Source organism: Arvicanthis niloticus, chromosome 9, assembly GCF_011762505.2.
Source record: "Arvicanthis niloticus isolate mArvNil1 chromosome 9, mArvNil1.pat.X, whole genome shotgun sequence".
Taxonomy (NCBI): Eukaryota; Metazoa; Chordata; class Mammalia; order Rodentia; family Muridae; genus Arvicanthis; species Arvicanthis niloticus.
The window spans coordinates 79,207,946-79,222,434 of record NC_047666.1 but is presented as its reverse complement, the minus strand read 5'-3'; the positions used below and the strand labels follow the sequence as shown (position 1 = coordinate 79,222,434).

Here is a 14,489-nt window from a genome sequence, read left to right as displayed (position 1 = left end):
AAATTCTTCCAAGCTTGGTGCTGGGCTTGTGTGAATCCACCCTATGCAAGATCTCTTCTCCTCTCCTCTCCTCTCCTCTCCTCTCCTCTCCTCTCCTCTCCTCTCCTCTCCTCTCCTCTCCTCTCCTCTCCTCTCCTCTCCTCTCCTCTCCTCTCCTCTCCTCTCCTCTCCTCTCCTCTCCCCTCCCCTCCCCTCCCCTCCCCTCCCCTCCCCTCCCCTCCCCTCCCCTCCCCTCCCCTCCCCTCCCCCCCCTCCCCTCTCTTTTTTCTCTTCTCTTCTCCTTCCTTCCTTCCTTCCTTCCTTCCTTCCTTCCTTCCTTCCTTCTTTTATTTATTTATGTTTCTTTCATTTAAAAAAAATTTGAATGGGGAAAGAGAGGGAGTAAGAATGCTGGACAACATCAACAATGTTACAATGTTCTATACTATGAGAAGCATGGCTCAGCAGCAACCTGCAAAAATCATCTAGAGCTGAGTCAAACTCCCAGTATACAAAGTCAAAAAATACACAAAACATCTAATATCATAAATATATGTGTGTACATGTGTTTGTGTGTTGCTCATAAAGTGTTTATAACATGCTTGTATAAGTATTTATAGCAAATAATTGTAATTGCTAACTGTGTTTTTAAAGTGATGTCATGGAGCATTTGAAAACCTCTTTGTATCTAATATGCAAGTGAGTATGGTTTAAGATTATTTGTATATCAGAGCTCCATCATTTAAGCAATATGTATTAGATAAATTGATAACATATTTATTTTTCTGCTGTTTTATAAATACTATTTTACTTGCATTTACAGGTATTTATAACTTACCTCCAATATGCATTGGATATTTACTTATTGGCTTTATTATGAAGAAGTTCAAGATTACTGTTAAGAAGGCTGCATACATGGCATTCTGCCTATCCCTGTTTGAGTACCTTCTGTCTTTCTTTCACTTTATGATAACCTGTGATAATTTCCCAGTTGCTGGCTTAACTACCTCTTATGAAGGGTATGTTATTTTTCCCAATGAACACCATAGTATTTTTACAATTGCTAGTCTATTTTCTCCAAGGGTTATATATAAATGGATCATTTTTTAAAATAACTTAATGGCAGTGGTCCACGGTTATCTTGCAGTTTTCATCCACCCATCAATCCTATAGCATCCCCATACAAATTGTAAGTGTATAAAAAGGGTCTAGGGACTACCAGTGAGTGAGTAAGTTGATGATTCCACACACATATGTGTGGAGCCATGGTGATATCTTAGTAAATCTGAAGCTTTTAGCCTAAATTATTTATGTATTTTGTACTCCCATAATGAGACAGCTTTAAAAGTAGTAAAGTGCTTGCTCAACAGGCAGGAAATCCCAAGTTCAGATCTCCAGAACTCATGTAAAGCTTGACATGGTCGGTTATCTGCTTGGGGCCTGCCCTGGTCTTTTGGAGAATGGTACTGGGTTGGACACAGTGTTAGATGAAGGCCAAAGACTGACAATACCTGGTCATATAATCTTATTAGTTGTGCTTACATAAGTGCTGGTCTCTTATTCTGTAACTCTCTTACTATCTGTGCTGGTAAGTGCTGGTTTCCTTCCTCTCTGGCTCAAGGACCTCTCATTTGCCCAGCAAGAGGTTTGGCTCTCATTTGCCCAGCAAGAGGTTTGGAGCTCATTAACTTTTCCTGAACCAGAGAGAAAAGAAAGGAAAAGAATTAAAATCCCTTACACAGGCAAATATGTACAGGTACACACACACACACATACACACATACACACACACACACACACACACACTTTGGTCAGGTCCACCCACTTGCCTCAATCAACTGTACAAGTTTTTATGCATGCTTACACATAAACTTAGACACATATGTACAGACAAACAGACCTATAAATATATACATTTGGTGCATGGGGCTGATGCCCAAATACCTCCCACATATATTTGGATAGAGGGCTGGATAGATAGGAGATAGGTCCCCAAGCCAGCACGTTGTTTCTTGGCTCTGACCTTTTTATAGACCAAAGTTCTTAGAAAATTACTTCACAGATGAAATGCTATACAAAAGGGGAGTCACAGGAGTATTTTGATGTTAAGTTCAACACATTGTTTCATTCTGTAAGCTCATTAAGTTCAAAGCAAGTTCCACATGCTCTTGCTTTATTATAGTGTACACCTGTGGCTTCATCCACGGCTCTGACCTATGAATGTTTTGCTTTGATTATAAATCTGTCCCAACTGTGTTTCTCTTTTTAGTGTAATTGTGAAAACTCATTGTATTTCTTACTATGCACCCCCTACTATTCTATGAGAAGGGGGCACATTTTATTCTTGATTCTAAATTTATTGTGTTTTTCTGGCAAAACAACTAAAACCATTTCTTAAAACCTTCTTCCTAAAATTATTCGAATCAAATCAGGTATTCTATAAAATCATCAATTTATCTAAATATTATTAATTCATGAAAGTTCATCGTTATGTTGATCTGTAGGAAATTTGCTCAATAGGGTGGGCTAGTGTCCAGGAATCCTTAGGCTCTGTGACAGGAATGACATATAAATAGTAAGAAGCAATCCTGTGATAAAGTCTCTTGGGACCTTGATTCTCAGAACCCACCCATCGTAGACCATGCAAAAAACCCAGTGGTCCATCTCCAGAAAAGTTCCCTGCTAGCTTTAGCTTCTCCTAGATGGCTCCTCATGGACAAATGGAATCTCTGTGCTCCTCCTATGATCTGAGCAGTATAGTCAAAAAGCTCTGATAGTTCATGGGCCTGCTCCTTGGGCTTTGGAACACTGGACAATGGGAGACTTTGTCTCAAACAAGGTAGAAGTTTGTCTTCTGAAATCCAAATGCACGTGAATGTATACATGTGCCTACACACTCATACGCACACACAGCACACATGAGAGAGAGGAGAGAGATGGAGACCCAGAGAGAGAGGGAGAGAGAGAGAGAGAGAGAGAGAGAGAGAGAGAGAGAGTAAAATTAATATTTCTTTCAAAGCTTGTAAAAATTATATTTAAATAATTTCAAACATAAAATTATAAGAAATTGTATATTCATATCATCTGATTTGACTTATCTGATTTGACTCATGTGACCACGGTAAAAGACAACTTGTCTGCCAAGGACATAGTATAGGGACCACATATTGACATTTGGATGTTTCTGCTCTGGGGGAAAGATTAAATCTCTCTCTCTCTCTCTCTCTCTCTCTCTCTCTCTCTCTCTCTCTCTCTCTCTCTCTGACTGTGTATGTGTATGTATGTATGCACGTGCTGAGATGAAGAGGACAAAATAAAGTGCTTGAGTAGGTTTTTATGCATCTGTAACATTATTTCAAATAATTTCAGAATTCAGAACCCTCTACATGGGGAGAACAAGGTCCTTGCTGACTGCAACACAAGGTGTAGCTGTGTAACAAACACATGGGATCCAGTGTGTGGAGACAATGGCCTAGCATACATGTCAGCCTGCCTCGCGGGCTGTGAGAAGTCTGTTGGAACTGGAACCCACATGGTAACTATTCTTTCAGTGTTTGGGCTGGTGTTTGTGTACTCCATTAACATGTGCTATGACTTAAGCCTATATCTGCTAAAAAGCAAAAAAGTAGTCATGCTTGGCACAGATTAATATTTCGTGGACAATTCAATTTATTCTGTGTATTCAAACCTGATGTTGTAATTCCTAGATATTATGTAAATCCTTGACAGAGTCTGAGCATTTTTTTTTATTATTTCAAAGCAGGTGAGATCATTGTTGAAGTTACTTGAATTAAAATGCCCTGGGTGGGTTAGAGAGATAGCTCTGGAGTAAAGAACATTTGGTGCTCATTCAAAGGATATGTTTGGTTCGCAGCACCCACATGAGGCAGCTCACAACTCCAGCTCCAAGGACATCTGTCACTCTCTTATGCCTTCCTCAGATACAGTTATGCCACTTGTACCTGTTTGTAGACACACAGATACAGAACCATACACATAAATCAACATTAAAGTTAAAGCTATAAATTACTCTGGATAGAGTCTGTCTTTTGTTGTGATAATATTTTGTGACTCTTAAGCTGGCTTCAAACTTGATGTCTAGTTGAGATGTAGAGAAAAATTTATCTTTTCATATCAGTAGCTTCTTTCATTTATCCATTTGTTTGTTTGTTTTCTTATGTATTTACACATTTAGTTATTTAGTGTGTATGTATGTATGTATGTATGTATGCATGCATTGTGTGTGTATGTGTGTGTACGTCTGTCTGTGTGCATGTACATGTGCATGGTATGCCGGTACCTGTGCATATGAAGGCCAGAAAGCAACCTCAGCTGTTGACTCTCAGGTCCATGCACTTTGTGCCTCTGAGAAAGGATGTCACTGACCTGGTATTTTCTGGTTCTGTTAGGCTGCTTGGAAAGTGAATCTAGAGAGTTACCTGTTCCCAGCTTCAGATCCAGGGTTTCAAGCACATCCTCTATTCATGCACCTGTCACATGTGTGTTGGGATGAGAACTCAGGTCCTCATGCTTGTGCAGGACGTTACTGACTGTTTCATCTCCCCAAACCTCATTATGGTAGTTTAGTATGATAAGGAATCAAGCATTTCCCCCTTTAAAAAACATGTTATAATATGTTATACATGTTTATGATATATGGTTAGTAATCAAAATGAAATATGAATTTTCACTCTAATCAGACCTGGGAACATAAGTATTGATTTTACTTCTTAGATAAATTCCTCTGTTGTTCATGAGTAAGCACCTAGCTATTCCATTAACTACCTGAGATACATGTTGTTTTTAGTACTTACCAATAGGTAAAATAAAACAAAGCCATATTTTTTACTTTATAAAAAACTATGTGTGGGCTAGAATGTTGGCTCAGTGGGTAAATACATTTGCCACAAAGCCTTACCAGCATAATTTTGTCCTGGTATACTCACATTGTAGAAAGAGAGAATCAGCTCTCATAACATTTTTCTGACTTCTTCATGCATGCAATGGCACACATATATGCACACACACATAGAAGAAAAACCAAACCAAAAAGCAAATACATGTGAAGAAATATAGTGTGCATTCAGGATAATTGAATTTTTGCAAGTTTACTCCATGCATTTAGAAAAAAATATAAATTTAAAAAATCTACCTTTTTATATTTTATGATAAAATTCTGAGATACCAAAAAAAAAACAGACTTGAATAAAGAGGAAAAGTAGCCTGTATTTTACTTATTTAGTATTTTCATTTAATGGCATTTGTGCTCAAACTCATATCCTCATTCAAACTAGGTGAGTGCTCTTATTCTGAGTCATATGTCATTGACCCAACACTCTCCATTTTGATCTAACTGGTATGCAGACAATTCTGAAGGTTCATACTAACATGTTTCTTCTTTAATAGGACACTTTTTATTTGACAGGTGTTTCAAAATTGCAGCTGCATTCGGTCATCAGGAAACTCATCTGCAGTCCTGGGGCTGTGTAAGAAAGGCCCTGAGTGTGATAACAAGCTGCAGTATTTCTTAATCATGTCAGTATTTCTCTGTTTCATCTACTCAATCACAGCCATACCTGGGTACATGGTTCTTCTGAGGTAATAAGTAACTCTTTCATTTAATCTCTCTTTCTTTCTTTGTAGTGTGTTCATATGTAAGTGTGTGATGTGACATGTGTGTGTGTGCATTTGTATAAAAGTGACTTTTATTCACTAGATATAATTGTCTTCCTGAAGACTTACTACTGAATAAACTCACACTTTCTAGTTGTTTGTAAACTCTGGCTGGCTTGTTCAGTTCAGCTGTCCTAGCTCAAAACTCTCCCAGCTGACTGCTTCAAACTGGTATTTCTCAGTTTCTCACTGGATTGCTCTACTTGGCCTCAAACTAGCTCTGACAATTTGTTCAACTTCTGGCTCCTTCCTATTCTCTGCCTTATTCTGTCTTCACATGTGTCTAGCTTTTTCTCTCTGTAACCCATTTCTATAAAACTGTCCTGGTAATACTGTCTTTTTTCTTTCTCTGTGCTGCTTTCTTAAGTCATCTCTCTTTCCTGTGCTGTTCTTGTGAGAGTTGGGTGTATCCTATCTCTGACTCATTCTGTCCAATCTTTCTCTGGTTTATCACTTTGTCTGCTTTTCAATTAGATGTCACTTTCAAACATGGCTTCTTTCTTCTATAAACCAACATTACCATAAAGGTGTGTACAAAGTGTGTGTTTATATTCCAGCCAGAGGGATTAAGGGTGTGTCATTCCAGCTAGATCACACAGACCTAGAAGGTCTTTGTTTATGATTTTTTGCCAGAGCAGCCATGTTGCTATGTTAAAATTTCAGTGTGTGTGTGTGTGTGTGTGTGTGTTTATGTGTGTGTGTGTGTGTGTGCAGGCTCCCATGTGACACTACACTAGAAACACAGGGAGGTCAGAATGTTGGAGACTCAGTTCTCTCTTTTCATGTTGTTTTGTAGACAGGGTTTCTCTTATCATTTCTACATCTTCCCTGTGTTGCCCTGTGTACTCCAGCATACCTGGTCCTCAAGTTTCCAAGCAATTCTGTTGCGCCTCCTTTTTCATTGTGGGAATGCTGATATTATAAATGCATGATATTGAATTGGCCTTTTTTTATTTTAACATTTTAACATATATTCCTGGATTCTATGGATGAAACTCAGGTCATCAAGCCTCTGTGGTAAGCACCTTTACCCACTAAGCAACCTACTGATGACATTTAGATATTTTTGGTAGTTTATTAAACTTCTTTTTCCAAAAAAGGCCTTTGGAGTCATGGTTCCTAGAACTCCAATGTTCTAACATACCTTTGTCAATACTCTTACACTAAGCACTGCTAAATTTAATGATAATTTCAAGTTTGCTGGTATTTTTCTTCTTGTTCTTTCCCGTTTTCACCCCCTATTAAGCCTATGAATGGACATCTCATTTTGACAGGTGGAGAGTAGTTGCCACTCAGCTAACTGACTAGCAGAGTGTGAAACTCTTTGTGTAAAAGGACCAGGCTCTCTTGACATCCTGTGTTCATTCTGTCTTTAACAAAAAACATGAATCAAATAACAGATAATGAGGAGGTATTTGAATGCAATGATAGATGCCCAATTCTAACATAAACCGAGGACATTGCAGAGCCAAGTTTCAAAGTTTATTTTCTGAGCAGGTGTTCTTTCTAGTCTAGTGAACTATACACCCACCAACAATGGGAAAACAGTTTAACCTGCCTTTTTTTTTGTCTCATTGGAATTCAGAGGCAAGTTGAGTTAACCATGATGTGTAACTCATTTATACATAAAACATTTTATCCTTACAGACTGGAACAAGTTTATCGCTTCTCCTTTTCCCTGTACTTTTCTGATTATTTGCCCACATTCTCTCTGCACCCCATTCTCTTCCTTTTTCTAATCTTTTTCTCCTTTCCTTCTCCATTGCTTCCCTCTTCTCCCCTGACACCTCTCCTCTCCTCTCCTCTCCTCTCCTCTCCTCTCCTCTCCTCTCCTCTCCTCTCCTCTCCTCTCCTCTCCTCTCCTCTCCTCTCCTCTCCTCTCCTCTCCTCTCCTCTCCTCTCCCCTCCCCTCCCCTCTCCTCCCCTCTCCTCTCTATCTTCTCTCCTCCTCTCATTTCTTCCCTTCTTCTCTCCTTTCTTCCCCCTCCCCCTCTCCCTCCAATTCTCTTTTCTTTTATTCCCTCACCTTTGTTCTTCCTTTCCTCTGCTTTTACTCATCGTACACACTCACCGGAATAGGCTACATATATGTCCATATATATTTATTTTCCATTGTAAGATTTAATGTTCATATATTTGCACAAATGTAGATTTGGTATATGCCTTGTTTTAGTTCATATGTTTAAAGACAGATAACAGCAAAGATTATTGCTAGTTTTAAAGATTTCTTCATCCAAGTGATCGACATTTGGCTGTGACTTCTATTACCTCATCATGTGCCAGGCAGATTCAGTTGTTGTGGCTAAATGATGTTTCTTTTCTCCATACTACTCCAGATACCTCAGTTCCAAAGCTGCATGATCAGTTGATATGGGTGGCTTTCCTCATAGAGGAGGAAGGTCATAGGTAAAGGGCAGATGAGCACCTGAACTCTCCTGTCAGAACTTCCAAATGTACTACTCTCAAGAGATGGTCTCATGTTTACCACATGCCTGTTCCCACTTCCATCCCTAACTCAGTTTCTCAATTATCTTACTTTCTGATGTTGACTCTTCCACTGAGGGAAAACATGGCTCATTGATGTTTTAATGTATGATTATTTGAAATATTTTGTGTATACACAAGTGTGTGTGTGTGTTTGCTTGCATGCCACCCTTTTGCATGCCATGCCATGAATGTTGAAATGAGAAGACATCTCACAGGTAATGGTTCATCTTCCACCATGTTGGTTCTACACATTGAATTCAGTTTGTCGGTCTCTGTGGCAAGCAACTTTACCCACTGAGCCATCATGTAGGCCCTAACATAATAATTTCCTAATGTAACAAGGTTAAGATGTATTCAAATTATTTTTCTCACATTTCTTCATTCATTCTTGGTGAATTTCAAGATTGCAATGTAAATTATGGATGATACAATATTACTGTTGACATAATAACATTAATTTTCTAGTCTGTTGTGTTTTCTTCAACTATTTCATGGAATTACTTCCTAAAGTGAAATCCCAACAATTACATATATTATGATTTTCTTATGCAAATGTGTATTTGGTAGGAAAAGACCACATTTTACAATAGCTTTCATATTCCTAATTTTTAAGATTTATTTTTAGTTTTTATTCTTACAGTATTTTAGGACTCCACTTTGAATGAATTTCTCAAAACCACCTCAAATCTACTCTTGTAGGTAGAATAGGAAAGACAAATGTCTAAATTTTTAACTCCATATAACAAAGTCAGTTTTTAAAATGTCATAGCCTACATGATTTTTGTTTATCTATATCACTACCTTTACCATATCTTGAATTTTTATATAATGTGTGGTTGCTTTTTTAACAACATGGCAACATGCCTAGCAAACAACTTAAGAGAAGAAAGATGTATTTGATTTGTGGTTTCAAAGGTTTGAGTCCATTATGGTGGGTATGGCATGGTGGTTGCCATGGAAACCAGAAAACTATTCATCTAGGTTACCAGACAATTTCTAATTGTTAAAGGTCTCAGCCCTTCTTTAGATTTGTGGAGGTCAGAGGACAGCTTTTAGAAATTCTTACTCTCCTTCTGTTCAAGAGTAACAGAGGTAGAGCTGTATCAACATCACTTCAGGATAAAAGCTTAAGCATTAGAATCAGGAACTACAACTGCCATTGGGAAGATGCTAGGGCAGATATAGATGTGCATGATGTAATTTTATGTATGTATATGTGTATGTATGTGTATATTTTTCAGGTGTATCAAGTCTGAAGAGAAGTCACTTGGAATTGGATTACATGCATTTTGCACAAGAGTATTTGGTATGAAGAATTTCCCTAACATATCAAATCAATATTAAATGCTTAGTAAATCAATTAGTTTTATATGGATAAGAAGATAGTAACTATCTTGTTAATCCGAAACATAACTCTCACCTTAAAGGGAATAAGGGTTTATTCTAGACTCAAATGTGAAGTGACCATTACTTGGGTCACAGATTCAGGTCATCAAAATATCATGTTCCAACATGTGGGCAATTTTGTGATGTTTGTAGCTAGAGAGCAAAGGAGTCCATGAAGAAGGTGTTTATTAAATATATCTGTGGGCACATCAGGTAGGTAACTTACAGCAAAGCAGTCAGTTCTGTGCTGTATGCTCAGATGCCATCTGATGGCATTCTTAGTGTTTGGGAGGGTAGAGACTATAGACCTCTTAAGCCAAGATCTTTCCAAAGGTTTCATGTGATAGTTATCTGAATAAGGTCAGACACAGGGGTGGGGCAATGTATATTTGCCAAAAGAAGTAGAGATAACTGGTCTCTCAATCTGCAATATCCTAAGTATCCACATTGAGGAAGTTCCATGACCTTGTAGCATCTTTAACATAGGTATGCTATACTCACTTTACACTGAACTCTAGTTTATAAGCCTTTGTGTTTAGAACTGGCTATATGTAATTAGTCTGAGAATGAAGTAACTGCAGAAATGAAAAATGTTTTCCCTTGTCTTTAAGAAATTTACTTGAACTTAATTACACATTTAATCTTCTAGAAGAGTAAAAATAAAATGTGAAGTGAATGGTTACATTTGTTGGATGTACAGAAAATTAATAGAAGACATTTCAGAAAATGAATGATGTTCATGATTATGAACTTAATGAATTATTTCTTCGCACCTTATACATAGTTTTTATTTTCTGTTATCTAAAAGATTTATTTTAACATAATTTCTAAAGCTAAGTTTAGAGTTCATATATATGTTTCAATATATAGTACAATACATGTACATATATATTTAGTTCCAAACAAAATAACACATCCTTCTCTTTTCTTTCTTCCTGCCAATGAGCTGATTTTCTTTCTTTCTTCATTGCAGCTGGCATTCCGGCACCTATTTACTTTGGAGCTTTGATAGACAGAACCTGTTTACATTGGGGAGCTCTGAAATGTGGTGAGCCAGGGGCCTGCAGGATGTATGATATAAACAGCTTCAGGTAAAGATAACTTTTGAGACTTATGTAGTACATAAGTTATCTCCATTCATATTTAACATTCTCTTTAGTGACAAGATTTCATGTAGCTTCATTTTCAGAATTGCACATGGATGGTATAATACATTTTTGAATATCTTCCCATTATTTATAAAGTGCTTAATACATTTAAACTTTAGTGGGTTTCCTACCCTGACCCTTGAAAATACTTTAGAAAAGGAACAGGTATTCTGCCCAGAGGCCCTGGAGCAGGAAGGCAGGGCTTCATCTGGAGCCAAGCAATCATGGTGGAATACTGGAGGTAAACAAGACAGCAAGATAGAGAGCTGGAACAAGAGCACTCGATATGGAAACAAATATCTCATTTCCTATAACCCCATATTTGTAGACACAGAGAAGTGACTCTGCCCTTCTGCAGCATTTAGGATGACAGAGTCCCAGGACATTCAGGCAGCATGTATTCTGGCATTCTAGGTCTTGGAAAGTTCACAGACCTCTCATGCTTGCAGCCTGAATAGATGAGAAACCCATGGGCTATCAGGAAAAGAAACCTGCTATCTACATTTTACTACTGGTCTCATGTCTGGGAACCTATAGATGCCCCACTGTAGTCTTAGTGTTTAGTGGCTTTGTGAATACAAATTGATTCAGTCAAGGGGTGGCACAAACCCACTGAGAGTGTCACTAAAGCAGAGGATGATGCCACACATAGAAATAACTGGAACTGTTACCCTCAAGAACCAGGAAACCAGAGAGCTGGCCCTCTGAGATTCAGATGCATAAAGTTGTGTGTAGTGTTATGTTGCTGCTTGGGGTAAAATTACCTACATGGTGTTAATGGTAGAGGGTGCATGGTTGCCTAGTGTGAAGTAATGGTAGGGGAGGCATGGGGGTGAAGTGGGAGGATTTCCGTCTCATTACATGCTCCTTTATAAAGGACTGAATGCTTAAAGCCTAGCATCTGGTGCTCACACTCATGGTGAAAATTAATCATCAGCGTAATCTTTCTGAAAACATACTCACAGACACATCTAGAGATGTATTTCTATGACCACAAATCCATTCAGGATGGCAATGGAAACTAGCAATCATCAAAATTAAGGAAATACATTTAAACTTTTTTTTTCATCCTGCAAAGTATTTTTCCATTTTATTCTGTTGAGCCATGAGCTATGCTACACAGGATTTTCTGAACAGTTTGCAGTGCTCTTGCCACCTTAACAGGAAGGAGTACCACTGAGTGTTTCTGTTTTTGTGAGTTTTGCTCTCAGCTTCATCTCTGGAAATTCCAAAGGCTGCTCTTTTTTTTTTCTTTTTTTTTTAATAGGATATTTTATTCATTTAGATTTCAAATGCATTCTCCTTTCCCCATTTCCCTTCCCTAGAAACCCCCATCCCATCCCCCCTCCTCCTTTTTGCTGTTATACCATTTTAATTACATGCAAATATTAAGGCCAGTTCTAGATTGAGGAACTAGCAGTACAATAGGTGCAAATAGTCAAGGCACAAGCAAGACAATAAACACAAATAGTCAAAGAACAAGCAAGGCATTAAACAAAGTTCCATGAACACTCCCATGATCACTGTTTCTAAGGGCTTATCAGGATGACCAAAGTATCTGAGCCAACTTCCCTGTTCTAGCCTAAAGTCATTTTCATGCCTGAAGCCTACTTCCTTACTCTAGCCTAATATTTAGATTCCTGCTTGAAATTACTTCTTTGTTCTAGTCTAATGTCAGATTTCCTGCCTGAAGCCTACTTCCTTGTCCTTGGCCAATGTCATGTTCCTGCCAAGCAGCCCATTTTCTTGTCCTTGGCCCATGTCAGCTTCTTGCCAAGTAGTCCCATTTAAACTTTTATGGTGGATTTTTTTGACATATTAACAATCATAATTAATAATGCAGCACAGTAGATTACGTAAAGTACATGGGAAAGATAACCACCTAATGTTTTTCTTTGAAGAATAAAGGGTTTGTAACAATATACAAAATTAGCTTTCACTGCACACATTAAGATGTAATACAGATTAGCTCTTTTTCAATAGGCGCATTTACCTAGTGTTGCCTGCAGCACTGAGAGGATCAAGCTATCTTCCTGCATTCTTCATTCTGATACTTATGAGGAAGTTTCAATTCCCTGGGGAAATCGACTCTTCAGAAATTGAACTTGCAGAGATGAAGCTCACAGTGAAGAAAAGCGAGTGCACAGATGTGCACAGAAGTCCTAAGTTGGAGAATGATGGAGAACTGAAAACTAAACTGTAATGAGTTTTCTACTATCTGTGCAAGACTATGAACAGAATGTACACTTGACTAGTTTTGAATCACAAGATGTATGATAGCAACTCTTTTCCTAATGTAAATCAGGGCAGGATGCAGTATAAGATATTCTCAAAAGGCCACTGTCTCATCCTCAGGAGGCCTCCTATGCTCAGTGTCCATTTTATTCATGTGTCCTCAGAGCATGTGGCTACTAACTTTCAAAATCATCTTAGAGTAAAACTTTTAAAAGGGGACCAGCTAAATGGCTCAGTGGAGAGGCATGCTTTCTACCAAGCCTGATAAGTTGGATTTGATCCTTGGGACCAACATGAAGGACAGAACCAATTACTCTTGTAGGTTGTCCTTTTCCCTCTACTTCTGCACTGGGGTGTACATATCCCTCCCCAAACAAACAAACAAATAAAAAATTTAGAAAGTATTGAAGAGTGATGTTTGCTACAAAACTTGGATTAATAAAAGTCAAGATAATCATTAAAAATAAAATCAAGATGTGGTTTGAATGAGAAGTGTCTCTCCTAGGCTTAGGCAATAAGACATTTGGCTTTCTGATACTGCTTGGGGGGAGAATTAGGGGATATATGATTTGTTTTATTATTTTTTCTTTTTTTTTTTTGGAGTAAGTGTATCACTGGGATGACTTTGAGAATTAAAAGCCTCACTCTTCTTCCATTTTATTCTCTGCTGTGTACTTTGGTTGAGGATATGAAAGCTCAGCTTCCTGCTCCAGTCACCATGACTGATGCCTGCTCTCATGCTTCCTTGCTGTGAGGGACTCAATCCCTCTGGAATCGTCAGCCAAATAGACACCTCTATAGGTGGCCTTGTAGTGTTTTTTTCACAGCAGTAGAAAAGTAACTGACAGGTCATGTCATTTTGTAGCTGATAAAGAATGACAAGATTTTAAGGAACAACAAGGCTGTCTGTCTAGACTGCCAAGTGGGTACATGTTGATGATGTCTGAGGCCTATGCAGAACTGGCCCCATCCCTTACCTGAGAATCATGGGAGAGCTGGCTTTGGGAGTGTGAGATTAATAGAGGTGAACCTGGCCCTAGCCGGCTGCAGTACTCAGGAGAGCTGGCCCTGTACATTGTGGGTGAGCTGGCACTGAGGATATGAGGTTGGACTACCTAGCTCTACTACTTGTCTTCCCTGTGGGGGCATGGACAAGGGAGAAATACCGCTCCACACTTCTCACCACCTGCGGCAGGTTGGAGACCTGGTCCTGGGGTCATGAGAGCAGGAGAGCTGTCACTGTCCCTTACCAGCTGCAGTACTTGGGAGCACAGGCCCCACGGTTCTTCTGGGTAGCACAGTAGAGTTGCTCCTGGGTGAAAGTGGGGCTTGAGCAAGAAGTTGGACCCCCTCACTTGTCTGTTCTCTGGTGACATGGGCAAGGAAGAGATGCTTCCCCCACTCACCCCTTGCTACCTACAGCAGGCAAGAGAGCTGGCCCTGAGGTCATCAAAACTGAATAGCTGGTCTTGTCTTTCTTCACCTGCTGTGGCACTTGGGAGAGCAGGCCTTGCACCTTGCTTGAACATCAGGGTAGAGCTGGTACTGTTTGTGGGGCATTGTAGGTAAGTAGGCCCTGAA

The 14,489-nt window shown here is 38.9% G+C and overlaps 1 protein-coding gene across 7 annotated transcripts in view; it reads left to right on the top strand.

The window, feature by feature from the left end:
* The window catches only part of LOC117715809 (solute carrier organic anion transporter family member 1A5), a 69,761-nt gene extending 56,198 nt beyond the window's left edge, over positions 1 to 13,563 (top strand). For all 7 annotated transcript variants that reach the window (XM_076940784.1, XM_076940787.1, XM_076940786.1 and 4 more), the window contains 6 exons: positions 803 to 998; positions 3,349 to 3,514; positions 5,405 to 5,577; positions 9,381 to 9,445; positions 10,499 to 10,616; positions 12,657 to 13,563. In XM_076940784.1, the coding sequence (XP_076796899.1) occupies positions 803 to 998; positions 3,349 to 3,514; positions 5,405 to 5,577; positions 9,381 to 9,445; positions 10,499 to 10,616; positions 12,657 to 12,876 (938 nt within the window). In that variant the 3' untranslated portion in view covers positions 12,877 to 13,563. The remainder of the gene's footprint in view (positions 1 to 802; positions 999 to 3,348; positions 3,515 to 5,404; positions 5,578 to 9,380; positions 9,446 to 10,498; positions 10,617 to 12,656) is intronic.
* The last annotated feature ends 926 nt before the right edge of the window (positions 13,564 to 14,489 follow it).